This window comes from Scheffersomyces stipitis, chromosome 8 (genome assembly GCF_000209165.1).
Source record: "Scheffersomyces stipitis CBS 6054 chromosome 8, complete sequence".
Classification (NCBI taxonomy): domain Eukaryota; kingdom Fungi; phylum Ascomycota; class Pichiomycetes; order Serinales; family Debaryomycetaceae; genus Scheffersomyces; species Scheffersomyces stipitis.
Genome location: NC_009048.1, coordinates 797,445 through 825,300, shown reverse-complemented (window position 1 = coordinate 825,300; position 27,856 = coordinate 797,445). Strand labels below are relative to the sequence as shown.

The following is a 27,856-nucleotide window of genomic DNA, read 5'->3' as shown; positions in this document are numbered from 1 at the left end:
GTATAGAATACTGATAATGAGTTCGCAAGTAGTAGATGCTTATGAATAAATCGGTTTAATGACAAACTCAGCCTGAAGTCACGTGGGCTATTAATTCAAAAAATTACTACTGGCTCTGGATTTAACAGCACCAGATGACAATGACTACAAAACGCTGAAGTAGATATCTAGTATAAGCAGCAATAATCGTATAATCTGAACTTGTAATTGTTATTTATTGTAATTTGCATTGTGGTTTTAATATAGTTTTTATAAATTTTGTATAGTGAATGATTTTGTATTGAACATGCTACCAAGCATTCGTAGCAGGACGACTCTGGCAGTCCTGTAGTAGTTTTACATATTTAATGACAATTGTTTTGAAGATCTGGATGAGTATGAAGTTGGACGATCCCAATAGCCTCAAGATGTACAACCTCAATCTAATCTCTTAAGATCAGGACCTGTAGTTATGCTCCTTACTGAGCTTCAACATCAACATCAACATCAGCCTCAACGTCAGGTTCGATATCAGCTTGAACATCAACGTCAGCATCAGCATCAGCAACAGCAACATCAGCATCAGCAACATCAACATCACGAGAAGCTTCAACGTCAACTTCAACTTCATCAGAAGCAGGTGCAGTTTCAGAGGCGCCCTGAGAGCTGGCTCCCTTATTGGCGTAGGTGATCTTGATGTTTCTTCCTCCATAAGTGTAGTTGTCCAAGTTCTGAATAGCATTCTCCGAAAGCTCAAGCAATTCGAATTGAACTACAGCGTTTCCACTAGGCTTACCCTTTTCGTTGTACTGGATCTCAGCTCTAGTGGTTCTACCTACAGTTTCAAAGAGCTCGTACAAGTCGTCGTTGCTAGTGGCAAATGGCAAGTTGGCAACAAAAATGGTATCAGACTTTTCACCATCTCCTGTAACACCTTCAGTAAATTCGCTGTTTCTGGAAACAGCAGAATCACGAGAATACGAGTCTTGGTCACGAGTAGATCTGTCATAACCATCCCTGTCTCTTTGTTCTCGTTCACGCTGGTTACCTTCACCACGGCCAGGACGAGCATCGATCCTTCTACCTTGTATTTCATAACCCAGAAACATCTCTACAGCCTTTTGAGCATCCTCAGGAGTTTCAAACACCACAGTACCAAAGCCTCGCGACTTGCCCCAGCTGTCCACCCTGACGTCAGCTCTGACAACACTACCAGCATCTCTCATCAAGTCCTTCAAAGCTTGCCAGTTTACAGAAAAAGGCAAGTTTCCTACAAATATTTCGGTGCCCGGTCTGGGAGCTTCTCTTTCTCTCTTTTTTCTTTCGCTGCCAAAGTCTTCTCTACTTCTTCTTTCTCTACCACCTCTTCTATCACCATAGTCATCTCTTCTAGAATCATTTCTAGAGTCATCTCTTCTGGAATCGTCTCTTCTCGAATCTTCTCTTCTTGAAAAGTCTTTCTTCTTGTCTGGAGGAGGATAATCTTGTCTGACAAATATCTGTCTTCCGTTGAATTCACTACGGTCAAATAAACTAATAGCTTCACGAACAGCATTTTTGTTGGAGAATTCTACAGTCGCCATTCCTCGAGACTGACCCCTATTAGTGACAATATCTGCCTTTATTATATCGAACTTGTTCTGGAAAATGTCCTCGACGTCTCTGGCAGAACAGTCAAACGGAATGTTTCCAATGAAAATCGAATTGTCGTAGTTCCTTTCTGTTTTTGTTCTGTAGAATTCTTCATTGGAGACTCCTGAGTGAGTGGAAGCTCCTGAATCATAATCCCTACTTCTGGAGTTGAAATCCCTGTCTCTGTCTCCTCTATCTCTGTCGCCTCTACCACCGTCGCCTCTGTCTCTTCCTCCACGACCTCTTCTGTCGCCTCTTCTTCCTTGGTCACGACCACGATAGTCACGTTCCTTTCTGTCTCCACGAGAATAGCCGTAGTCCCTTCTCGAGTATGAATCTCTCTTGTCACCTGCCGGCGAACGAGATCTTTCTCTTTCTCTCACGGGAGAACGCGAGCGATCCTGCTAAGATTAGAATAAATTCCGAAGTCATTAAAGGCAACAAATAACTGGAAACAGCCATATAGATATGGACGAAAATAAACAAATCGAATTGAAGATCATGAAACTGAACGTGAAACTGAGAACAGAATCTGGAAATCAAATATGAAGGACCAAACTCACATATCATAACACCAATGTATCAATACCAATGAATCATAATATGATTCAAATCACCGATTTTATGAATCGCATCTCAGGATCCTCGGGTATTCATGAAACTTAACCATGGAAACTTCAATCTCACATTATTGATCTCCAGTCGATTCCAGCCAGACCAGAAACCTTCACCATACCCATCAGATTGTATCTTTTGGTTGTTTCTTGCATTTTTGTTGCCAATAGCATAAACCTAACATACTCTTGAATAGTCATCAATGTCCATACCGTCCATTTTAAGGGTTGAAAAGAATAGAGAAAATCAAATAGTAATGAAAAATGTAAAGAATAGTATCTCCAGAGTTTGAACGTACTGCAGAATATATTCGAGTTAGAATAAAGAGAAATCAAATGAGAATAAAAATTATCTCTATCAACCGAGCTGAGCTGCTAATCCTCTTCCACAAGATGCAAACGTCTCTGGACTTCTTTAGCTTTGGAGAAGGAGAGCAAGCGGAGTTGTTGGTCGAGAGGTGAAGAAATGAATGGCTGAAAAATCCAACTGGTGATCACACTACCGTGCGGATTTGAGAAGTATCTGAACTCTGCAGATCCTACAATATTTAGATTCAGTGTGGATCTACTGAGGCACAAAGGATAGATTCAGCTTAGGTAGAAGCGGATATAGAGAACTCTTGTAATACAAAAGTTAGATAATTGTATCATTCTATAGAATTACACACTAATTATGATAAAACTAAATGACCTACTAAGCATAGTGTGAGCACTTTGAGCATACCAGATACTGGCTATAGTAAGTTATAGTTATGTCTAATAACGCAAAAACCGATCTGCTAGAGCACATACGACTCTCACTCCAAACATGCTATAAATGCAAGCAATGTTGTGCTTGAATTGTGTAAATCAATTGTTAATTCTGTCCTTTTAAGCCTAATATGTAATCAATGCCATACTATCTGGTTATCCTGTAGACTCTGACGACAATTTTACATGGTCAACTCTTTCTACTTTTCCGGGAACGGGAGCACCAACCGCCTCTCCACCTCGGTTTCCTTATTGACCTCCTCTTCTCCGTCAAACTTCAACCTCACGTTTCCATCTTTACGATTGCCTACTACTATGGCAGGATAGAAGGTAGTAGTTTCTGGATACCGGGCTAGCACTTTGGTTCCATACGGATAGTTGACCAAATCTCCTACTTCAACTAATGGCGGTATCAACAAGATCTCTTTATAGTTAGCTTTGAACGTCTGACCCGGATTGTTGTTTTCGTCCGGTTCTGGATCTCTTATCTCAAATTTAGAACCATCGCCAATTACCTTCATAACCTCACATTGGATCCATTCTTCGAAGTGACGATTTTTCAATTTATACGCCACTTCCAGCCCGATGAGTATGGGCTCAGAAGGATTGTATTTTGAAGTCCAGAACAGTCTGCCCACTTTCTTGTTGGGATTCTTTTTGTTATCTTTGGACTGGTAGCTTCCACCAGAACCTCCAGAATCTTTCTTGCCACCCTTTCCAGCTACTGACCGTTTGAATGAGCCGCCAGAAGAGCCTGATGCGGCTGCGGCAGCCGCTGCTGCGGAAGAGGACTCCTTTTCAGCCAGTTTTTGCAACTGCTCTATGAGAGTCTTGAGATTCTGTTGTGATGTGTCGATGAGTCGTTTGGCAGTTCCAATATTCAGTTTATGGTCTACAATCTCCTCTTTGAGTTTGGTGAGTTCAGCCTCGGTCAACTCCGAAAGATCGTGTTGGCCGTAGATATTGTCAAACGTGAGAGATTCGTTGGAATTGCAGATATCCTGTAAGGAAGTTATGACGATGTCCCAATGACCCTCGATCTCCAGCGCCAGCATGTTGTGCAAATATCGTTTCTGATGAATAATGAAGTGGTGTACAAGAAGGAAATACCAAAATGAGAAAAAAGGAAGAGAAACTGAAGTAAATATGGAAATTAATGTTGAAAAGCTGTAGTTCATTATATTCTTCTTAACTATGAGAACTGAAAATTACAATTGAGGTGCGCGAGATTTGGTCACCTGCCGCGAAGTCAGATGACAACACTCCTGTACTATTACTGTACGGATTAGAAAATCTCGGTCGCACGACGTTCTTATCGGTATCCCCATATGAGCATCTCTCTTTTGCAACTAACACATTTTAGAGTCAGAATCGGGGACGAATTGGATGTGGATTCATGATCGGTAAGATCCTTACCGCAGAGACGTGAAACTGAATTTTGAAAAGTTTTGATAGAACATTTGAATCGTTTTCAAGATTGAATCAAGAGCACAGATCCTCAAACTATAAAGAATTACAAAATTGGAAAATTCTCTCTTACAAAGTGAAACGTAAAAAGATTCAGTATCAAAATACGAAGCACAAAGTACAATATTACAATTCGTGAGAACGTACAGTACAAACATTTGAGTTCACAGGTAACAAAAAGTTCAATACATTCTGAAACAATCCCAAGAAGCCTCCATATTAGTTAATATAGAGCAGTTACACAATTTCAATTCTAAGATATCGCTATTTCTTACCTTTCTTTAAAACGCTCTTGAAGGACAGCAAGCCAACATAATAAGAAGTTCTGTCCATTTAGAGAATTTGTTATAGACCATTTTAACCACATTCTCACATTCCAAATCACAAACTTCGAGGTTGCTCCATTGAGCCAATACGATGAATACCTCCGTGACATGTGTCGCTGGGTCTCTTGTTATAGAAATCGCATCGGTTTTGAACCAGATAAAACACAACAAAATCAAAAAATCTATCTATGGATTGTCTTACGACTATCTCGCATTGACCTGGACGTCTGACTTGATGGCCGTGATGTCGTCTATCAACTACAATAATAACAAGCACGTTAAACGACAGTACGGACGCAGGTTTCCTATATATCCCGATGTTCCTGTTGACTCGGTGCTAGTATCGTTAGAGATGATTTCATTTCTAGTAAGCACAGCCTTGCTTTTCCAAACTTTTTGCATTTACCATCGTACCCGAAACGTAAACCAATGTATAAGTGGGTTGAACATGTTCTTCTTGGGAGCATTGATCGTGGGGCTTATCTACGTGATCAAGGCATATTCCTACCATGAATCCACCGTAGTGTTGCTAGACGTAATCGACTACATGTGGTTGATCAGCAGAACCACTGCAATAGTCAAATACATGCCGCAACTCGTGATGAACTGGTTCGGCTCATGTGTCGTAGGCTTGCACCCATACTGGCTAGTAATGCAAGTGACAGGATGGGGTCTTCTCGTTGCAGGCAAAGTATCAGCGAGATGGTACTACCATTGGGCAGAAGTCCCTCTAAACTTCAACACCTGGTTGTATATAATAGTCTCCGCCTTCTGTTTGGCCCTCTATACAGCCCAAGAAAGGATCTGGTATAAGGGTAACCGACCCCGATTGGAACTCTTTTACTACCTCGAACATCAAGAGCATAGAGATGCATACGTTCAACAGGAAAGTGATGACGATATAGATGAGGTATCCACGGCTGACGAATCAGTATAGTAATATGACGATCATGAGTAATGACCAGAGTGTAGTATCTTTAATATCACTGTACTATCAATTCTGAGATCTATGCATCAAAATATCTTGTGAAGAATAGAAAATCTTCAAATTTACGTACCATCTACGCTCCAATAAAGTCACTTTTATATTCTATATGTATGCTAATTTAATGAAATGGATATCAATTACAACTTACCTCCCAACAACTTAACAGCTAAATGGACACCATAGCTGATCTTTCTATCGTCGTCAATTTCGTATATGACCTTGTTGTTGACCTTGGCTTCGTCCGAGTTTTCTTCAATTGTGGCTACGGTATCTACTACTTCACCAGCGTTTTCGCCAATGGGGACTTCGGCTACTGTTTTGGACTTGGGCTTGAAGTCATGGAGCTCTAAAGGCGAAACATGCTTCATCAAGTTTTCGATTTCCAGCTTCATGAGACTCTTCAATTCGGGGTCCTTAGTGATGACGATAGCGTTGCTTTCCAAGTCAAGAGAGTAGGCCCGCTTGGTGTAGTTGGACGAACCAATGACTGTTATACTGGGTTCTGTTTCCTCTGGCACTGTGATCCATAACCCTTTGGCATGGTATGACCACCCTCCTACAGTGTTGACTATACCGTTTTGCCATTCGTAAACTTTGATCATCGACGACTTTCCTACCTTGTAGACCTCTTCCAAAAACTTCTTTGCGAATAGAAGATAAGCTTCGGGTAAGTAGTACGAAACTCCGGCAGATTTGTAAAACGAGTTGGCCTTGGGCGAAGCTGTTATGACTGTACCTTCGGCTTTGCCGTTGATCAATCTGTCCTGGATCTGAGGCAACATGTTGAAATAGCCAGCGGTGAACCACCATTTGATAGAGGGCGAGTCTAAGAAAGACAAGAGACGGAGAATAGCAGGTTTTTCTGTAGATCTGTCGTTTTTGTCAGGGAAAAGGGGGGTGAATTGAGACACAGGGTACACTATTGTGTCAAAGTCGTCTGTGTCTTTGTATTCGTCAAAGGCTGTAAGATTATGCTGTTTCAAGATTGGGTCGAGCAAGTACGACGAGTCGCTAATGAAACGATGGAGGTTCATATGTGGCTCGCAAGATTTGTTTGAAGTGGGCCAGTCGAGTCTGAAACCCTGGACAAGTTTGCTAGAAGGCAACACTTGGTAGCTCAACAACGACACTGCCTCGTGGATTCGGAAGTAATAGTCGGTCAAGAGCTTGTTCTTGAACACATAGTAACGGTCCTGTCTATCAGTGAAGTAGTCCTGCGACAAATTTGCACCGGATAACATGATCTCGTTGTCAAAGCCGTAGAGCTTCATGTGTTGTAAGCCCCAGCCTTCGTTGATTCGTTTGGGTGCCAAATGTTTGGTGAACCCAGCCAAATGGGGTGTGTGGTACATTCTTATGTCTATCCTGTGTTTACCATGTTTTTCTACGAGTGGAACTAACAAAGAAGCCAGACAGGGAGCTTCAGGTGCTTCTCTTGTTCCACGAAGTGCATCGGTGAGAATGTATACCTTGAGATCTTCGTTAGCTGTAAGCGCTTCGTCGATGACATCCATGAGCTCAGTCTGGTGTTTTCCGATGTAGAGTGTAGAAAGAAACACTCTTGACTGGGCAGCAGCAATTTTCTGCTTGAGTGTATTGTAGAAGGATTCTGGGCTGGTGAGAATGTCGATGTCACCTCTGTTCAACACGAAACGTGGGGCGATGGCGTCGAGTTGAAGGAAAATGGACCGGAGACGAGGATGGAACGTGTTGGCCATTGCCGTTGGGATCACGGGGTTGTTAGTGGAGTATTCTCTCGAGGACGTGGAGGGGGTGGCCCCAGACCTGAACAAGTAGGAGTATACCGACAGAAGCATGGCGATGTTAGTTCTTCGGGAGTGGTACCAGCAAGCAGGTATGATCATATAGATACGACGAGGGCAATAGGTGAGAAAAACGGCAGCAGGTACAGGAGATTTGGGGCAACGGTATGGAACTGGAGAGTGGGATGGTCAACCAGAAACTGAAAGTTGTGAAAAATTATGGAGGAATTTAGTGAGAATGCGTGGAAATTATAGTGAGAATAATTTATATCCAGTGAGCGTCGGCCACAGACAACGCCAGTGTGACAATAATGAAGATCGAGATAAAGTCGATACAGACTGAGTCTGGAGATCAGTGGATGTGTAACCTCGTGGAGGAGACGCCCTTTTGGTATAAGGCTGGATGGAAAAGGAAAAGTTAAGTAAAGATGTCGGAGTTCTAGAGCAGAATTTTTTTTCTAGTGGCTACGGCGGGAAGAGTGCGGAAGCTACGATTTGTTACCGGGGACTGAGATAGCGAGATTAGAGAAGGAGCAGCAGAAAGGTGAGAATGGGGAGACTGGGGAGACTAGAGAGTGGCACTGCTATGATTTTATTACTCTATTAGAATATAGACTTCAGTAATAACCTATTGAACTACAATCCATCACCTACTTAGGTAAAAATTCCGTGGAGGAAATACCATGAACTCTGGTGATGAGCCTCTTATCTTATCGTATTTTGAAATATACTATCTTGGCTCGGTATTCTCACTGTAACTCCACTGTATTCTCTCGGTATTCTGACGATATTCTGGCGATATTCTCGGTATTCTCTCGGTTTTCTCTCGGTATTTCTTCGCTCCACCTATGACATTCTCGCGCACTAATGTCTCGTCAATTTCTCACTATTTTTCATCCGTTTCGCTTTTCTCGCCATCCCGACTCCATCTGCCCTATCTAGTCTCCCGTAACCAACTCGCATAATCCCCCTCTACCGTTCCGGCCTTGAGTATGGCTTCTCTCTCGGTTTCTCCACTTCTCTATACCCACAGCTTCGCCACTTCTCCTCCCAGACCCTGCTTCATTCCGAGAAACAAGGCTTATCTGTCTCGGTGTCATTTCTCCGGTTTCTACGACTTCTTTTGTCCGCATAGTATCTCTATCTCAGATTCAAGAACTCGCACTGTAATCAGACACAAATCTCACCACAAAAAGTACCACCTCTCGCTTAATCTTCTTCGTTCTCTTCACTTTAATAGTCATCTCTTGTTTCGTAAAACGGCCTTCGCTCGTGTGACCTCACAATCAAAACCAGTTTCTCGGCATCTGTCACCTCTTCATGTGCAGTTTTCCTGTTTCCTCTTTGGTTGGTTCCAGCTGTTTTTGCCCAGTTAGGAAACTGTCGCAACCAGTCCTGGATACTCACCAGCTATCTTGAGCGAGGACCCCACCCTCTAGGCGAGCTGCTCGCTTGCTCAAAAGAAGGAAGCAGTACATGGTCGATACTCCTCCTGTTTCTGTATTAACTACCCCATACAGTTAACGCCATAGCCTCGTAAGACTTTCTCTGTGTCTTTCTCTGTGTCTTTCTCTGTGTCTTTCTCTATTACCGAATAGTACTTCCCTCTTAGCCATATACGGAAAAGGGCCGACCACTCCAGAATGATCTACAGCACTACGAACAGCAACTATTGCTTTACAGTGACTTCTACTCCATTTATGATCTCCCACTGGTGGTTTCTATTTACAAGTTTTAGTCTATTTACAAAGCACAGAAGATTCTATCCGGATCAAATTCTGAACAAATGCTACATTCCCAATTCACCAACTTTCTCTCTTTATTTTCTCTGCTCTCTCTCTTCTCTACCTTGTCTTGCCACCTGCTGCCTTCACAAGAAGAACATCACCATCCTCAACAGCATATTTCTTTCCATGTCTATGCTGTTTCCCACTGCTCTTCAATCCTGCCTCGTTAAACGGAGCTTTTTCGCTCTTCAAATCGTCCCACTTGTACACCAACGCACTGATGAATGTCTTTTGTAAGTCCGTATGGATCACTCCAGCTGCTTCTGGTGCTGTTGATCCCACTCTCACAGTCCATTGTCTGGCTTCTTTTGGTCCACAAGTGTAAAATGAGATCAAATGTAAGGCATCTCTCATACGCTCCACTATTCTGGGAATGGCACTGTCTTCCAGGTTACCCGACTCATTCAATTTTGTTTCATATTGAGCGCTGAAGATCACAAGCTCGTCCTGAGGACTGTTTTCTTCCATCCATTCTTGGATCTGGCTCAAGAACTCATTGCTCTGGCTCTTGTAATCTTCTTCGTTCACGTTCAATAAATATACTGTAGGCTTAGCTGTCAAGAGATTGTAGCTGTTAATTATGTCAATCTCTTCGGCACTCCAAGGCTCGTTAATCACCTTTTGGCCATCGTAGAGCAAATCCTGAATTTTTTCCAAGGTCTTGAGTTCAAGTTCAATCTCAGCTTTGTTGGCATTAGGTCTCTTGAACAACTTATTAACTTTCTCTATACCTACTTCAATGAATTCTAAGTCCTTGAGGATCAATTCGTCGTTGACAATCATCAAGTCTCGTACCGGATCGACCTTGTTGTCCTCTATATGGACTATTTCATCATCTCTAAATCCTCTGACCACCTGAAATATTCCGTCCACTTGACGGATATCGGCAAGAAACTTGTTTCCAAGCCCAGCACCACTACTGGCATTTCTCGTAAGTCCTGCTATATCCCAAATTGTCAAATTGGAGGACAACTTTTTTTCAGATCCAAACAACTTTTGATAATGATCCAATTTTATCAGAGGGACGACTACCAAGGACTTTTCAGGTTCAATGGTAGCAAACGGATAGTTGGCAGGATTACCCAAAGTCGACTTCGTAATAGCTTGGAAAAACGTGCTTTTGCCAACATTGGCCAAACCCACGAGTCCCAGGGAAAGATTGTTGGAAGGACGGCCCAAGTAGTTCTTGAGCTTTGCTCCAGACACAGGCTTTTTGGCCCATTTTGTGAAGGAGTTGCTGAAACTTCGAATGAAAATTCTCATATCATGGAATAACACAGACTCTTGGTTGGGGGATAAAAGAAGAAACAATAAAGAGACAAATGGTGGATTACGAAGAGTATAAGTCTGACTAGTTTCTGTATCGACCTCAATTTTCACCGATATTTTGTCTGAAAAATTGAGAAATGCAACCCCGAAAATAATGTCTGGGTGCGAAAAATTCAAGAAAATAAGTTTATGATTGTAGCTTAGAAACAATGAAACCCAAGGGAAAAACCTTAAGAAGACGATTTCCGTATTTGAAGTCCATATTGAATGGCAAAATTACATGTACTGGATTGTTCATATGTATATCTATACTCTTCTACTAATCTTTAATATATATACGTCTATTACGACTATTAGTAGGTGTATTAGGAATGGATTTATTAACATGTGTATGAGTTTCGAACAGGTTCACAGGTCGCTGTTCATGCAGTGAAGAATGGAGATAGAAAGCTCACAATACAAAGGCAAACTTAGACTTCTCTCTGATTTTCTTACCATACTTGTAAAACAAGAAAGGCACTGGAATCATGGCTATAGCCACACATCCCAACAAGGTGGAAGCCCACTGGATCTTCATGTTGACAAACATTTGTCTGGCAAACAATGGGAAAACAGCACCAAAGGCTGATCTCAAGAAGGTGTTACCAGCTAAGGCAGAGGCAGCAAAGAACAAGTAACAGTCAATGATGTAGTTAAGACATGGCAAAAAGATCATAATCAACCCACAACCAATGAAGGAAGCACCAATGGTAGGAACGATCCAATGCACCTTGTCAGGGTAGCTACCAGCCCAGCCCAACCAGAACAAGCCAGCAGCGAAAAAGAAGGATCCAACCATCATAGGAGGCAATCTTTCTTCTGGAACAGGCTTTCCGCCGTTTTTGTCCATGGCAGCGTTGTATCTTTTTTCAAAGAAAATGATAAAGATACCTCCGACAAAGATACCTATCAACATGGAGATATAAGGCAACTCACCCACACCTTGAGAGAATCCATAGTTACCAATGAAAATCAAGGGGATTGCCGTCAAGAACAAGTAAAGCATACCATAAATAAAGGCGTTGTAGATGGTGATGAGAAGAATGATAGGCTCCGTAAACAACATGACCAACGGTCTGGTGATATTCTTTTCGGCGATTTCCTTGATGGACAACTGAATTTCCTCATGGGGAGCAACAATTCCCCAGTTACCTGTTCTTCTTCTTAAAGTTTCAGCCTTCTTCACTAAGATGATGGAATGATGGGTTTCTTCTAAAACGAAAGTATTTAACAAGAAAGAGAGAGCACCAATGATCCCACAGAAGTAGGATGTCCATCTCCAGCCCAAGTTAGGGTTCTTGACAGTGAAACCACCGATTATAGGAGCCAACATTGGACCACCAAACAATACCATGGCAAATACAGCAATGGCACTGCCTCTTGTTTTAGCAGAGAACAAATCAGCCATGACTGCTGCGGAGACAACCAATGGAGCTGCACCAATAAAACCGGCAAAGAACCGACAGATCATAATGGTCTGGATATCCTTGGCTGTAGCGACAGCGAAGGAGAAGCAGACGTAACCAAATGAAGAGATAACCAACACAATCTTTCTTCCGTACAATTCAGACAAGGGACCAAAGAAGATAGGACCACTAGCGAAGCCCATCACAAACAAAGAAGTACCCAATGTAGCAACAGTGGTGCCAACATGGAATAATACAACTATATCTTCAGAACTTTCGGCGAACAAAGCTGAACCCATCGAAACAGACAAAGCAGCCATACCCACAGCACAACAATAAGCGATTTTTCTGACTAAGGAGAAGTTATGAGGATGAATAGGATCGTTAGCACCATCAAAAGCAACTATATACGGAGCTCTGTCTGGCAATGCTGGAGGGTAGGGACGGTCGTTACCCATTTTAGGCAAAGGCTCGTCGGTATTGTTGGCTTCTTCAATCAAGGCGTCGGCATTGGTCAATCTTCTACTCAAAGTTCTAGAAGCCTGGGTGTTTGATTCGTAACGAGAAAGTTCATCGCCACCAAAAGGGATAGCATCTTCTTCCAAGTTAGCAGACTCCAAATCACCACCAACAAAGGCTTCTGGGCCAGTTGGTGCATCAGACGATGAGTCATAGTCATGGTTCAGACCCTTGGCTGCAGCCTCAAGGTCTCTGGCATCATCAATCTGAGAAGAATTAGATTCTTGGAGGGTATCAGAATGGGCACTTTCGTTGAGATTGGCCCTCTGTTCTTTCTTTTCTATGGACGACATTGGAAAATTGAAATTTACGGAATTATGCAAAATTAGGAAAGTCTGAAAAAAATTTCGAGACTGGAACTATAAACAGTAAGTGGAACGACAATTGAAGCGTAGGTGGTTTTGGATTGTTGATTCGAATGAAATTTCGAATTCAGTTTCGTCAAACAGAGTTACAAGTCGATTAGGTTGAACTCTGAGTGGTGGTTTTCTACTGACTTTGGGTTCAGTCAATTGATAATCTTCCTCGGAATAGCGGACACTTTTCCAAGGTATACGACTTAGACACGGCTGAGCACCAAGAAAAGAACACAGCACGATACGGTGGTGTAACTCAAAACTGAGGTCTGAGATGATTCTAGCAATACTAGAAGGAAATCTGAACAATTAAAACAATTAGTTCTTATTTTTTTTTGAACTTATTGACCCTGGAAGTTTCGTCGCTTTTATAGCTGGAGATGGGAATAAAAGTGATGGGCCGAGGGACCGAGATCCGGGGGTAGTTCAAGAGAAGGCTGAACAGAAAACGGTGCAATGTACACATACAGCAAGGATTAACACTGCTTAAATGCCCGAAAGTCGGCAGGTAGACATAAATGCGCTTGTTGTTTTCCGCTTTTCCGAGGAGATCTCCCTCGGAATAGAGTCGCTGAAAATTGCTGAAAATTGCAGAAAATTAATTATGTTTATTATTTAGCTGAAGTGGCTTATAGTAAACATTCGGCTTGTTTTTCACAACCAACATCCGAGAAAGATTAAACTGGGTAATACCAGCTGATATAAATTGTCATTTGACAACCTGGTTAACAAGACCTAATACGGATGGCCCCTTTAAGAGGCTGATAAAAACAGCCTGATTTTCAAAGGATTTTCTCGGACATAACAGTAACAATATGGCTGTTCGGGAACGCGTGTGTGAGGGAGGGCCGTTCGAGCTACTGGCCGTGCTGACAAAATATGAACTTTTAGAGAATTACACCGACTTTGTGTCACTTTATGGGCTTTGTTAATTATGTCGGTCTATAAAAAGGTCGGATCTGATGAGATGTCTCGGCCGCAAAGTTTTGTGGCCACAAGTTTACTCATTTTGGGCGTAATGCCGATAGTTGACAGATTGTCAGGTACCTCGGTTCGCTTCCCTTTTGGGTAATGAATTCCGAATTCCGAACTCCGATGGATTCAGCCGTGAACTCAGGGGACTACAGAAAAGTCTACTGCGCTGCACGTGAAAAATGGTCCACACATAATCGTTCACGTGAAGAATCGCATACATTTCCTAATTGGGGTCACCAGCATAAATATATATGCACTATAATTCTATAATAATTTTGCAACCAGTATCTACAAGATCTCGGATACTTCGTTCTGGTTTAATCTTACCCTCATCATTCTTCGTTTCTCGTCGCTGACATGTCCACCGTCAAGACGGCTCAACCGGCGGAAATAGTTGATGAGCAAAGTCTCGTAATTCAAACGGAGACGTACCTTCAGTGTAGACTGGATAGACAACTTGTTGATGAATTGAGAATCTCTCTCGGTCCACTCGTCTACACCCTTGCTTAGCGATTTGTAGTGAATAGCAAAGCTTTCGATGTCCTCTAGGTTGTCCAAATGAATAGGACTGCAATCTTCGTAGTTTTGAACTTTAGCATACTCCAATTCATCTGGACTAAATACGTAAGGATACAAGTCAATGTTGCACAGGTTAAGTCGTAAATCCAACAATCTCAAACTGGACCTCGAGCCAAGCAATCCAGTTACCACAGTCTCGGTTCGTTGGATCTTGTTACTGACAAGGTAAACCTTTCTCAAGTTGGTCAATTTGGCAAGCCCGTCAATATTGGTCAACCTGTTGAAATTCAAGTTTAGATCTCTAACGTTTGGAAATATGGCAGCAAAGTTGTCAGGGACTCTAGTCCAGTCCAAAGCTGTCAATTCCAATTTATTCAAATTAAGGAAAGGAAAGTTGTATCCTGACAAAGTCAAGCCCATGTTTCCTGACAAATCAAGACTCTGAACATCTCTGGCGTGACGGAAAACTTCTTCAATAACTGCAACACTACGTTGAGCTTTACATGATAGTTCATCCAAGTGTTTGAGCTTCAGTAACCCTGATATATTTCTTAAGTCATTACCATCAACCCTAAGTACTCGCAAGAAAGGAAATGCCAGCACATCAAGCTTTTCAAGTTGGTTAAATTTCAATAGCAATTTCTTCAAATGTGGATGTTTCCCTCTACACGAAATGTCAAATAGCTTATTCTCATTTACATTCAAAACTCGCAAGTTTGACAACGTCTCCAATCCAGAAATAGACTGAAGTGAGTTTTCTGACAAGTTTAGTTCTTGCAAATTTGGAAGGAAGTAGTTGTCGAAATCTAACAATCCTGACAATTCATTCTGAGAGGCATTGAACTTGGCGAGATTCACCAAAGTCTGTAATCCAGATAAGGAGTTCAACTGGTTCTTTGAAGCATTCAAATTGGTGAGATGAATGTTTTTGCTGAAATTGGAGAGCGTTACTAAATTGTTGGACGAAATGTCAAGATACTGAAGGTCACGGAATCTATGGAACGGTGTAATATTTTCGATTCTATTTTCCGACAAATCGATATTCAATATCGACTTGGGTAAGCCTTCCAAGTACTTGAGTTCATTCTGAGATAAGTCCACACTTATCAAACTCGGCAAAAAGGTATCCAAATCCTTAATACTATCAAGATTGCGATTAGATAAGGAGATTTCATTAATTTCATCCCACGGGATATTGATCGTATCCTCAAGCGAAAGAATATCATTAATGATAGAAACCAACTTCTTTCTTGTTTGTGAAAATGTAATTTCATCAAGTTGAGAAACACTTGTAACCTCAGCGTTAATTGGTGATCTGGTCCTATCCTTTTCTTGGTCTGAATGCGGCAATTGAAAAGAAACTTCGAGTTTGCTACTATTTGGTCTCAGATTCTTCGTCATAATATTATTTGAATTTGGTTTGCTGAGTGGTCTTCTGACATCTGGAAATTCTGTGGAGTTTGTCACAAGATCTTCAATTGAATCAAGACTTCCTGGATAGTTTTCCTTATTTTCGCTAGCAACCCATTTTTGATTCTTAACATCGAGGACCATGTTATCGTAGGCAACTGGTAAGTCGACTCCGGGTTTAATTCTTCCTCTTATAATTGTGTTGGGATCAGAATTCTTCTCGATACTATGGGAGGAAGGTAATGTATCTGTTGGTAAATGGAGTTGTGAAGCTCGTTTCCATCTTATCAAGTCTTGCAATTGTGATACACCCTCGCTTGTGAAGTCAGCATTATCTAAAGAAACTTCGGTTTCATTGAGCAAATTGACACCACTTTGTAATTGTTGTTTCAATCTGTCGTTTTCATTCTTGAGAATTTCTACCAAATGCATGAGATCTGAATTGACGTGTGCCTCTGAGTTTTCTATTACATCCCTTGTTTGAACAGCTTGTTGACTGCGAAGGTTATTCTGGTCATTGGTAAATGCTTGTTTCTTTGAGTTGGGTCTGAATCGAGGTTTCTGAAGTTCAGGACTTGTCAGAGAGACATCATCAAACGTGTAGGAACTATCATCGCTGTGCTCAGAGACATCTGGAATACTAGAAGTTTTAGCATGCGGATAAGCAGACGCACCATTATTTGTACTGTGATCATAAGACGTATAGTCATTATTCACTGCATCTGAATTGAACTGTTGGTACTTGTAATCAGAACTCTCTTCGTCAAAGTCACTCGTAAAAGAAGAGTTATCATCTTGAAATATAGGATCACTGGTAGGAATTAACTTGTGGCTCTTCGGAGTAGAAGTAGCTGTAGTATGAGCATTAGACATAGATCGGAATCCTTCATCATGAGCAGGCTTGAATCCTCGTTTTTGAATATTATTGTATACGTTGTTTGCATTCTGGATGAAATGCTCTTCTGTATAATTCTTGCTTCTGGTGAAATTCTTGATTTTCAAGCGGGGAATCTCCGAATGTTCATTCTGGAGATTCAAACTGTCATCTTCCTTATGCTGAACATCGATTTCATCACTTCCCTTATTTTTAGGATCTTCTTCTGGTGGCGTCAGCTGGTGAAATTTCTGCAATACGCCGCTTAACTTTTCTTTTGTAAAGGTATTGTAATTAGTGCCAAACAATTTAAGAGGAGAGCCTTGTTGGTTGACATCCTCGGCGATCTTGTTTTTGTTATTTCTATCATCCTTGTCCGATTGCTTAAGATTCTGGTGTGAAATAGTGGCCATTGGCGTGGAAAAAGTGGACGAAACAGAGTGGTTATTGGCATTGACATTATCCGACTTATCATGTTGTGATTCTAGAGAAAGAAAGATGTTCTGGAAGTTGGGCTGCAGTTTTGCCTTTTGATCTTGCTCTCTTACTGCTCGTTTCCAAGCTGGCGTATCTAGTGAGCTGAACTTGGAATTGTGCAAAATGGTGTTCCCCGAAGGAAACTCAAGATCCAAATCTGCGACGGGATCACTCGATGTTTTGTCCCTCTTTGTGATTCTGACTGAAGACAAGAAGTCACTCTTGGGCTCATCCCATTTGTCGTCCAATTCTTCTGGCATCCAATCCGGAGTATCTACGTGGTTTTCTCTAATTGTCGAAGTCTTTATTGGCTCACTGTTGTCTTCCATGTTAGTTTCTTCAGAACCAGAAGGTCTATCAACAGTTTTCAATCGTGTTCCACCTAGAGTTGCTTTAGTCTTTGCATTGGGATGTGACTTGTACTTGAATGTGTTTGGGATGGAACTGAACGGAGAATCTTGGATTTCCAGCGCAAATGCCATGGAGCTGTCCTTATCAACGTGGAACATGCTGTTGGGAAGATACAGAAGTTTTTCCTGATATCTGCTGGGTTTGATAATTCTATTGGGTGAAGCATCATCAAGTATGGATGAGTTGTTTTCTTGCAGATTTTCAATGCTTTTCAGTTTGCTCATATGCTCTTCTTCTTGAATCGGATTCAAACGTTTTTGGGAGTTCGTCAGCAGATATTCGGATTCTCTTTGAAACTCATGCGTTTTGTCATTCTTGTCTATTTTGTCGTCGTCATTTTGTTCTCCTTTGACCTGGTTTCCCAATTTTTCGATGTGATCTATAACACCTGCAACATGCGATACTTTCACATTTTCAATGAGATTTTCATCGGTGCTTCCAGTTCCTGATCTGAGCAGAATTGATTCCACGTCCGGCAAGCCCAACTGCTGTTCAGACTTGTCTGGTTCATATGCTGAAGTCTGCGCCGTTGAAGTGCTTCCGTTGATGATATGTTCTCCCAATTCCGTTTCTCTTATATATCTGTTGATGGCCGTAGACGTGGGAGTAGAAGTATCCAGCGGCTGGCGGTTGGATTCGGCTGGTACTTCCATATTGGCAAGTTCAGTGCTTACAGTTCCTTTCCGACTTCTTCTGGCAGAGGACTCCTTGACTTTGTAGTTTTCTAAAGAAAAGGAATGGTTTTCACGTTTTGGCAGCTAGATCTTTTGTTTACTTGATTCGGTATTATTGTTTACGTTTTCTGGATAACCTGCATTTACTCTACTTTTCTCTCGCGCCCTTTTGCATGTTGCGTTAGCTGCGAAAAAGCAAGAGCTCACATTTCTACAATCTCTGGATTATAACAACTACGTGGAATTGGTTACTTACAGATATAAACGATAAAACTGTAGAAGTTCTTATCCCCTTCTACGCCTTGCAGTCCATATCTGCAAAAAAAAAGCAAGAGCTCTTCGCACGTGCAAAAGCTCTAAGTGTGGCTAGTCAGAAGTACAGAAATGCACCGAAAACGGGCTATCTGCTTCGAAGACCTCAGAATGGAACTGGTGGCTAGCAATTGTTGTTGATTCGTAAGTCATAAGCCGTAAATCATTGTGTTTCTAAGATTTGTCTTTGTGAAAGCCTTTTATTTGACTTTTGTATAAAAATGATTGTCTGTTTCCACGATGAGCACAATAGCCCTTTGAAAGCATCGCTTAGTAGATACCAAGCTTAGATCCATCCCAATGACCTATTACGTATAACCATTGGACTCCCATCAAAAAGTTACACCAACAAGTACCTCGTCAATACACACTTCAAATCACCACCTCTTACTGCTCGACTAGAGGCTTTTCATTCGAGAAGGATCCCGTAGAATAGATCCTGCTAAAGAATCGCCAGCGGTTGACGAACAGTATAGTATGGCCATCACTCGAACCCAAAAACAGAAACCTCACTGTCGACTTAATAAAGGTATAAAGTATGTACCTTTGCAATTATATTCGCCTAAGCTTGAATCGCACAAATAGGAGAGCTGACCTTCAGAATCTACCGCCACAGTAATTTCTGATATTCCGCTATGCCTTTTGGAAGACAAACCTATTGTATATCTCTAATCAGGTCGTATGACAGCATTTTTCTGGAGTTGTCTCTTGGTCTAGTAATGTCCGTTGGTGATATTTGAAGTGTTTATGAGTCCTCGGAAACTCTGAAGGAGAACATGTTGAAGTGTTGTTACAAGTCTCAAATGGCACAGTTGGGAATGAAAGGGATCAGAATTCTAGATGGTGTACAATTGTAACGAGCAACCAACAATTGGTTTATATTGAAATAGTTGGTTGCTGGAAGAAGAGAAACAAGTAAAAAAGTATTAATACGAATTAAAATCCAGACGCTTAACAGTGCGAGCTGATTTTGCTGAAATATCTTACCAAAAAAGTTTGGAATTCTCTACTACAACTCTGACAATTGTAAATAATCTTTTTAAATATACCTCCCAAGAGCTCTTAAGTTCAAATACTGACATCTACTCTCAAGATACTCTACTTGTTTCCAGGAGCTGTGACTCTTTAATTTTTGATTATCCACCGCGATCTGCGATAACTCAAAAAGACCAGTCATCAATGCTCAAAGTTAGTTCACATCATATGAACTGAACTACCATATTTCTTAATATTAGACCCCAAGATGTTATGAGTTTAGAGAAGCTTTGACTATGATGATTCTATCCTATCCTGTATAACGGATATCAAAATGAAACGGACTGATAAAGCATCTTGCGTTGCTTGATATTCTCTGCTGTAATATTAGCCTTCTTAGTACTCTTCTTGTTCAATGAGTTGTCTTGGCTGTATTCTTGGATGTCTTTTGTTTAATAATTACACTGGTTCAGGAGAAGACTCCGGAGGTTTCCAAAAAGTTTCCAAAGTAAATGAAGACATAAGGATCCAAAAGAAGACAAAGGGGATCGAGAAAAAGATAAAGGCACAAAAGAATCAGGATAGGGACGACGAAATCCCACCTTTTGAGTCTTCCGGGATTGACCAGTTGGAGATAGCTGGCTACATGGTTTATCTTATGGACAATCTAGGAGCGAAGAAGAAAGTTGCACTGGATGTTAAAAGTGGTAGCAGTGAAACAGAAGTGCCTGAGCAGGGAGGAGAAAAGGCTTCAGGTTCAGATGGATCTGGCCCAGAAGAAGGAAGGTATCCTGGGATTCAACAACTTCAACAAGACACCCATATTAGTAGTTCTGCACAAGAACTTCATAGGTCATAGTTATGCCATATACTAACAAAATTAGAAGCTAGAATAGAAATTACAATTGAACAGAATAAAACAGGAGGAGAATCTAAGAAAACGCCAAAGAGGAACACAGCAGGAGAAAGAATGCATGCTACTTTCTAAATATATCTGAGATGGGGTACTGAATAAGCGACTCCCAAATAATAGGAAACGCACACAGAGAAGCCTCTGGGCACCTATCGATAAGGCTCGGCCCAAACAGAGCCGAAGTATACGAGGATTCCCACTAAATGACTGTTTACGAGGAGCTTCATGGTGGTTCAAAAGTCTCAGAATTGTGTGGTTCGAACATCTCAGTTCAGGGAAGTTATTATCAGCTACTTACTACATATACTTACTACATATACTGGCATTCTAGTCCAAGATGGAAGTGTTATCGGTACTTCCTTGCGGTGGTCATTCAGCCGTGCCCCTTACTTGTAGATTTCGGTATGGCTGCGAAAAATACCGATAAGAAACTAAGCCCCATTCTCGTTTATACTCAGACCAGTTTTTGAGTGCCAATGTGAGTACGAGTAACTGAATTTGAAAATGGAACAAGTTAGTGATGGTTCATTTGTTGGAAATTTGTGATAAAATAACTTTCACCCCAAATGGTTATTTTATTGTTCTCCAGGCAACAGCCGTTTGTTTTATTTGTTATTCTCAAAAAAAATTGAATATTATGAGATTGGTGGCTAAGTATAGAAATTGGGTATTATCTCTTGAAGCCAACACGATGGGCACGGACAGCTGTGACTGGTGTATTTCGACAAATAATACTCATAATCCAAATATTTGTGGAGAAATACTCTAATTTTGCCACGGCAAACCTGTCAAGCTATGGCTCATACGTGTAGCCTGATGACCCCGTAGAAGACGACCAGTATAAATAGGGACCTACCACCAGCATAGTCGTTCAGAAAAATGTAATACCTCAACATCGAACTCAATTCAACTCAATTCCCTTATTATACAAATTCTTCAATAGAGCAAATCATGAGCACAGTCGCCATAGTACTTCCAGTTGTCTTTGGTTCCGTCGTCTTTATCCTTGTGCTCGCTATCACAGCCAAGGCATACGAAAATGCTACAAGGACGGAAAGAGAGACCGCAAATTGCTCAAGCAAATCTTCAACATCGGATGGCTCTATGATGGTAGCCTGCCTTCGTTCTTGCTTGGGGCTTGTTAAGAGTCAAAGAGAACCAGACCCAGAAAACAAGTTCACTGAAGAAGAATTAATTGCCGAAATCAAAAGATTGACGGAATCCCAGCAACTAACAGGAACAATACATGTGGATGAATCTCAAGAAAGTTTTTCCACTTCAGAGGGGGGCCAAACCCACTTGATCTCCAACCAAACTGATGCCACACTTCCACCGTATAAACCATAGTTCAAAATATACCTTTTGAATTGCTATGATACAAATCTGTTTTATTTTTATAGATGAATATACAAGCTTTACGTCTAGTTAACAAAACAAAACTAAAACGAGACGGATCAAGACTCCAAACACCTTGATAAGTAATCCATTCGAAGCCACCTTTATTAAACCAACACATACAATTCCAACGAAGTTCCACGTAGTTCAACTCCAAGGTCAACTTAGACTAATTGGCTGCGAAAAACCACTCAAATTAGACCGATTTTGTTCTTCATCAGTTGCCTATCCTTCTATACCAAGTTTAACTGAAATTGACACCCCTATTGGGTGCAAAAAATGTATATGCAAAATTATGACTAGCTATCAAATCTAAAATCTAATCTCTTATTACCAGAATCAGTGGTGTGATGTATGTATCTGTTCTGTTCATCAAGTGTCATTGCATCCCAGATGTCTTGCTTCCGTTTGTTTCTCAACAAGTAATAGCCCTTTATAGCAAGAAGTAAAGGGAACAAAGCAAAAGCTATCCAGAGCAAGTTGGTATTACCACGGTGGTAGTGGGGAGCGTCGTCACTTCTGTAGATGTTGGCAGCAATAATACCACCAGCTTGTACAATTAAGTTGTATACTGCAGCACTGACAGTTCTGGTCTTTATACCTCCTGAATTCCGCGAAACCCAGCTCACACAGATAGCATGAATATATGGACCACCAGCTATCAATGTGGAAAGCAACCATATTCCTACCGTAGACAAACTATCTTGTTTATACTTGAAGATAGCTATGATAGGAACCAAATAAATGGGCGTGAGGATAGCAACCAAAGCCCGTTGGTTGATTCTCTCTGAAAACCTAGTCATGAATATCAAGAAAGTAATATGCAAAATGTAATGGGGAATAAGCAATAGATTAGTTTCGAAAGTAGTCAACCCTACCCCTCTGTATATGATGGGAATATAGCTGGAAAGAGTACTCAATGGAATAAATGCAATTAGCCCAACAAGGTAAATGGGCCACAAATCGTAGTCTAGGAGAACGTTGACCACCTGCTTTATCGTGATCCCACTTCTATTATTGGTGTCACCTTTGGAAGGGTCGTCTCTCAAAGTTCTATTGACAATAATCTTCACTTGTCTCTCCGAGAACCATCCTCTTTCAACTAGAGACATGGGCGAAGGAATCAACATGTGGTAAGCGCCAATTCCAATAACCAATGTCATCAGACCTTCTATCAAAAAGAGCCATCTCCAGCCTTCCCATCCCAAGAAACCTCTCAATCTGAGAATCCCGAGAGATAAAATAGCCCCTCCAATTTGAACAAAGGATAATGTCACCCATAACCACGATAATCTAATGGGCAACTCCTTTGCCTTATAGTAAGTTGAAAGGAAAAGAACTAATTCAGCAATCAACCCACTTTCTAAGAAAGCGGTCAAAGCTCTTGCCAAAAAATAGGTGTACTTACCAGTAAGAAAACATTGCATGGCTGCTACTATCGACCAGGAGATCATTTGGAAAGGGATAAATCTGTCTACTCCTATCCATTTGGAAAGTATCGAGGATGGAATTTCTCCCATCATAAAACACACCAAAAATAGCGTGTTCCCCATATTGTAGTCGTTTGTGGTGAGGTTCAAGTCTTCAAGAAAGTTATCGGAAAGTGCTTGCAGAAGATTTCCTCTGTCTATTTGCAAACCTGTGAACAAGATACATGCAAACAACGCTATGACACCATCTACTTTTTTGACAACAAGAGCATCTTCCCGCTTTGTCCACGAGAAGTCTGGATCATATAACAGTCTACACTCGTACTCGGAGCCTTCATAAAGCGTATGGTAATAGTGAGCTACTTTAGGATCCAAGAAAGGGTTAGGCGAGTTGTCGATTTCATCTTCTTCTGAATCATACTCTTGATTAAGAGAATCAGAGTCACTGCCTACAAGTCTCACGGAAGAAAATAGTTGGCTTTTCTTCTTTATCAAAGGGTTGTTCACTTGGTGGATCTCGTGGTCATTGTCATCCGAGTCGCTTGTGCTACTGTAAGTAGAGCCATGGGAATAGTCCACTAGGTTGTAGTTTTCGTTTGTCATACTTGGAGTCAATGTCAGATCTCCTGTATGAATCTATAGAACGATAATGCTGTTTACCACTACACTACAAGTGAGGCATGTGGACTTCTCTTGGTTATGGGACGCAACCAAAGATCTATGAGCTACAGAGTTTTACATGGCGAGCGCAAGCGAATTCGAATCTGGATCCATCTCAGCTTATATATATGGTATTTTCTGACAGATGCCAACTACGTCATCCCTGTGTGGGTTTAAGGAGGTGGTGCGATCGTGACTGGAACACAGCACCCTGTAGTCAACAGCCATAGTTGTGAATTTTGGCTGCGAAGATTGACGCAATTTTTGATGATAATTCGACGAGCTTGCATGCAGTCCGATCCAAAGTATGGGGTATCGGAGCACTCCATCTACTCGGTGTTAGTTGCAGAGATGGGACGGCCATGATAGGTTGCCTGGCGCTTATCAGTTGTGAGAGCTGTAAACATTCACCTGGGTGCAGATTTTGGTTGTTTGTCAGCAATTAGTGTGACGTATTTTCTATGGTGCAATTTCCATGTAGCCTGGTGAAATTTTTCATTGTTGCACTGCTTGCAGTTGGAACAAATAGGATATCCACAGAGAAGTTGTGGACTTCCTTAGATAAGGAAATTGTGAAGTTGGAAAAAGTAAATCTCTAGTTTAGCGAGTTTCCTGATCTGCTAGAATAGAACTTGCTTTGTGTATAGATTTTTATTCTGCCAATACATCTCGCACAAGAATTTCTACTATGCTTATAAGTTGAGTTAATGGTACAAACTCAGCAGTTTGAAGACTCAATCCTGACCATTCGGCGAATGCAAGAAGGAATTGACTAAGAGAAAATACCCATTCCCTTTTTGAGTCACAATTTCCTTTAGTTCTTCACTATGTTCACATTGACTTGCTCTTACCTCTGTCTAGATTCTAAGCAGACAATAGTGAAAAAATGGCATAAATATAGAGATTGAACTCCTTCTACCATACTAGTAAGAGTACTCACTATTGCCAATTCTATTGCAGTAATGCCTTCTCAGATCCTTTTGACGGTCATCTTCTTTGCTTTAACTTATGGAGCTCCTGTTGACCCTCTCGCTTCTAATCTTGCTGGTAAGGTGGTAGACATATCAGGAGAATATCCCATAGTTTATGACTTTTCCCAGCTAGACTTAGTCCTAGGAGTAAAAGATCCTATTGGAGAGTTGGAAATGGCTTCCTTAGCAGGCGTAAACAAGGAACCTACAGTTGAAAGAACAGATTCTGGAACCTACCAAATATTGTATAAGACGAACAATATAAACGACCTAAAGAAACCCAAGTATGCTCATCTTGCAGAAGACAAGAATAATGCCTTCTACTTTGTGGATACGGGATCTTCCATGTATTATGATGATCGAGAAGGTCAATGGGTCGAGATTCAAAAGAAAGATAAGAGTGCTGCTCCCAAATTGAAAGAGGTACCCTATCTGATTCCCGTTTCTGCTTGCATAGATAGTCGTTATGGAAGTGGAGGCTCGGTTACTAACCAATACTCCATTTCTATTTCCATGTCCAATTCTGCTGGAATTGGTGCATCTATCAATTTCATGGCTCTTCCATTGGGTCTTTCCCTAACAATTGCAACCAAGGTGGCTAACCTGTTATCTATTAGCGGACTGTACACATGTAATATAGGACCCAAGCAGTATGGTCAACTACTGATTCTGCCCAAAATGGTGGAAGTTCCAGCCTTGACCAGAAAGGGTTATTACTTTGACAAGATGGACGGCTTCGTAGCCCTGAATCTGAAGCTCTCTGAGTTGGCTAAGTTTAAGATACTCAGTTTGTATCCTCCAACCCACTACTGTATGGTGGACACTACGCCAAAGAAACTTCAATGTGCAGCTGCTCGTGGAGAAACCAAATTCTTTGAGTATTAGCAATTTATAGACAATATTGTTTAGAAATGTAGGAGTTGCAAAAAAGGACAGCAGAGAATTTGCACCCATAAAAATCTGAAGATGTGCACGTGATGGATTTCCATTCTAGGTAGTCGGAGATGGACATAAAGTCATCAGTACGTGACAATGGAAGTGATATTGAAAGGTGTAATAAGAAAACAATGTAATCATTGAAAATAGAAGTCTCTTACTTAGGATTATTTGTCTTTCATTTCGTTGAAATTTCAAATTTTTATTGTGCAACAACGTATTGAAAAATTCCAGATGTTTTGGGCTGCAGAAAAATTTAATGCTCTTCAGACATATTTTTACTTCAGGTTTTTTCCATTATCTATTATTTGATTTCCATACCAAAAAATGACAGCCGAGGGTTTGGAAAAGAAGATAGAGGTGATCTCTATAAACGACTCAGTTCCTCAGGAAACGGGGCCAGTGGTTCCTCATGAGAGACAAGTTGTAGATGCAATCATTGCGATCTGGAAAGAAGATCCAACCACAGAATCATTGGGAATACCGAAGTTACATGCCATTGTCAAAAACAAGTATCCAAACTGGTCTGTTTCAGAAAAAAGAGTGAAGACTTTATTGAAAAAGTTTGGTCTTACTCCCAATACGAACACGGAACAATTCACCTATGCCAGTGATATCACTTCAGAGGATACCCCACATATCCAGTTACCAGCCAAGATCCAAATCGTCATGACTTCAAAGAGAGGTAAGGGTTTATATGCCAAACATAAAATTGCCAAAGGTGAGTTGATCTGGGAAGAAACTCCTTTATTTTTCATTCCTCCTTTGGCCAACATCAACTTGGTTAAGACAGGCAAGGCTTGTTCTCACTGTGGAAAGCTTTTACAAACTACTACTGGTAGCTCAATGTTGAAGGGATTGGATTGCAATGTTTGTCCAGAAGTTTGGTGTTCACAGCAGTGTAAGAAGCTCGATAGTGCAATTCATGGATTGCTCAAACATAATGTCTACAATCCTAATAAGAGATTGACTTCCTCCAAAATTATTGACTCGGAGTCATTTTTGGAACTTCAAGAGTACTGTTTGAAAGAACTGTGGAATGCATTATATGCCATCGCTCTCATCTATGCCAACATCTTATTGGACAAGACTGGAGTCAAGGAGAAACAGTTCCGAGCCATGGCAAGAGTTTCGCAAGATATAAGATACAAAGCATTGAACTCATCTGCGGGAGCATTCGACACTTTACTGGGCGGTGCTTTGTTTGTACAAGAACAGCAGGAGACCTTATGGAGAGAAGGGTTTGAAAAGTTCATTCGAGTTTTCCCAACATCAACCTCTAAGCTCACTTACAAGGAGTTCTTGTTCATGATGGGTACCTACAACATCAACAACTTGGACTCATGCATTTTCCTCACGCAATCGCACTTGAACCACAACTGTGACCCCAACACTAATGTAGACACTTCGCCTGTCAGAACCGAGGGATTAAAGGTATACGCTGCCAGAGACATTAGAGCTGGCGAAGAATTGACCACTACATATGTCAACCCGGCTCATACCGTTCAACAGAGGCAGAGAGAGTTGAGAGTTAACTGGGGGTTTATCTGCGGATGTCAGAAGTGTAAGGAGGACGTGAAGATCCAGCACAGAAGAAAGTCTTCCACTGTTCCTGCTGCCTCCAAGAGTGAAATCAGAGACATGTTGAAGGCTGCTGAGAATCACGTAGGAGAAGAAGGCATTGAGTTGACTCCTCCAGAAGTAAGTGGCGAGAGAAGAAAGTCGGTGAGATTCGACGAAAAGGTGATTGCCGTACAAGAATAGGCAAACAGTAGCTATATACGACAAAAGTACAGTAATTCCACGATATCATATGTAGCAAGAGTAGTTTTAGAAGTAGGAGAACACGGTAATTCATAAGATTTGGATTTCCTTGTTATAAATACACGAATAGTATAAAAATACTATGGTATCTGTTTGCCAGTATGGAACTCTTTTGTATCCCAACACCTTCAGCATTATTCTTAGTTCCCTGCAGCCTCATACTTAAGCCTACATAGTTAAGGCTAAATTCTTTAGGTTACATTCT

The 27,856-nt window shown here is 41.2% G+C and overlaps 10 protein-coding genes across 10 annotated transcripts; 3 read left to right on the top strand and 7 right to left on the bottom strand. All coding sequences in view use genetic code 12, as the record gives it.

Moving 5' to 3' along the window:
* Positions 1–659: 659 nt before the first annotated feature.
* Positions 660–2,015, bottom strand: PICST_25920 (predicted protein; the record flags this gene model as incomplete). The annotated part of the gene is given in 3 exon segments (XM_001386535.1): positions 660–1,000; positions 1,019–1,288; positions 1,355–2,015. Coding segments are annotated over 3 exon segments (1,272 nt in total), but the record flags the coding sequence as incomplete, so codon positions are not given.
* Positions 2,016–3,175: 1,160 nt separating this feature from the next.
* Positions 3,176–4,030, bottom strand: PICST_64133 (predicted protein; the record flags this gene model as incomplete). Its single annotated transcript, XM_001386534.1, has 2 exons — positions 3,176–3,639; positions 3,688–4,030. 2 exons carry the CDS (start codon positions 4,028–4,030, stop codon positions 3,176–3,178), a joined length of 807 nt encoding a protein of 268 aa, XP_001386571.2.
* Positions 4,031–4,859: 829 nt separating this feature from the next.
* Positions 4,860–5,606, top strand: PICST_64481 (predicted protein; the record flags this gene model as incomplete). Its single annotated transcript, XM_001386710.1, has 1 exon — positions 4,860–5,606. A coding segment is annotated over one exon (747 nt), but the record flags the coding sequence as incomplete, so codon positions are not given.
* A 287-nt stretch (positions 5,607–5,893) lies between these two features.
* PGS1 (phosphatidylglycerolphosphate synthase) lies at positions 5,894–7,573 on the bottom strand (the record flags this gene model as incomplete). The annotated part of the gene is made up of 2 exons (XM_001386533.1): positions 5,894–5,991; positions 6,040–7,573. The coding sequence occupies 2 exons, from the start codon at positions 7,571–7,573 to the stop codon at positions 5,894–5,896; spliced, it is 1,632 nt and encodes a 543-aa protein (XP_001386570.2).
* Positions 7,574–9,203: 1,630 nt separating this feature from the next.
* Positions 9,204–10,614, bottom strand: PICST_85543 (predicted protein). Its single transcript, XM_001386532.1, has one exon. It carries the CDS (start codon positions 10,567–10,569, stop codon positions 9,364–9,366), a length of 1,206 nt encoding a protein of 401 aa, XP_001386569.2. The 5' UTR covers positions 10,570–10,614; the 3' UTR covers positions 9,204–9,363.
* A 229-nt stretch (positions 10,615–10,843) lies between these two features.
* On the bottom strand, positions 10,844–13,201 carry MDR112 (Putative transporter). The gene has a single exon (XM_001386531.1). It carries the CDS (start codon positions 12,830–12,832, stop codon positions 11,027–11,029), a length of 1,806 nt encoding a protein of 601 aa, XP_001386568.2. The 5' UTR covers positions 12,833–13,201; the 3' UTR covers positions 10,844–11,026.
* A 1,008-nt stretch (positions 13,202–14,209) lies between these two features.
* On the bottom strand, positions 14,210–18,247 carry PICST_73960 (predicted protein; the record flags this gene model as incomplete). The annotated part of the gene is made up of 1 exon (XM_001386530.1): positions 14,210–18,247. A coding segment is annotated over exon 1 (4,005 nt), but the record flags the coding sequence as incomplete, so codon positions are not given.
* Positions 18,248–22,129: 3,882 nt separating this feature from the next.
* Positions 22,130–23,863, bottom strand: DAL12 (allantoate permease; the record flags this gene model as incomplete). Its single annotated transcript, XM_001386529.1, has 1 exon — positions 22,130–23,863. One exon carries the CDS (start codon positions 23,861–23,863, stop codon positions 22,130–22,132), a length of 1,734 nt encoding a protein of 577 aa, XP_001386566.2.
* Positions 23,864–24,882: 1,019 nt separating this feature from the next.
* PICST_33929 (predicted protein) lies at positions 24,883–25,776 on the top strand (the record flags this gene model as incomplete). The annotated part of the gene is made up of 1 exon (XM_001386709.1): positions 24,883–25,776. The coding sequence occupies one exon, from the start codon at positions 24,883–24,885 to the stop codon at positions 25,774–25,776; it is 894 nt and encodes a 297-aa protein (XP_001386746.2).
* Positions 25,777–26,154: 378 nt separating this feature from the next.
* Positions 26,155–27,591, top strand: PICST_63965 (predicted protein; the record flags this gene model as incomplete). The annotated part of the gene is made up of 1 exon (XM_001386708.1): positions 26,155–27,591. The coding sequence occupies one exon, from the start codon at positions 26,155–26,157 to the stop codon at positions 27,589–27,591; it is 1,437 nt and encodes a 478-aa protein (XP_001386745.2).
* Between the last annotated feature and the right edge of the window lie 265 nt (positions 27,592–27,856).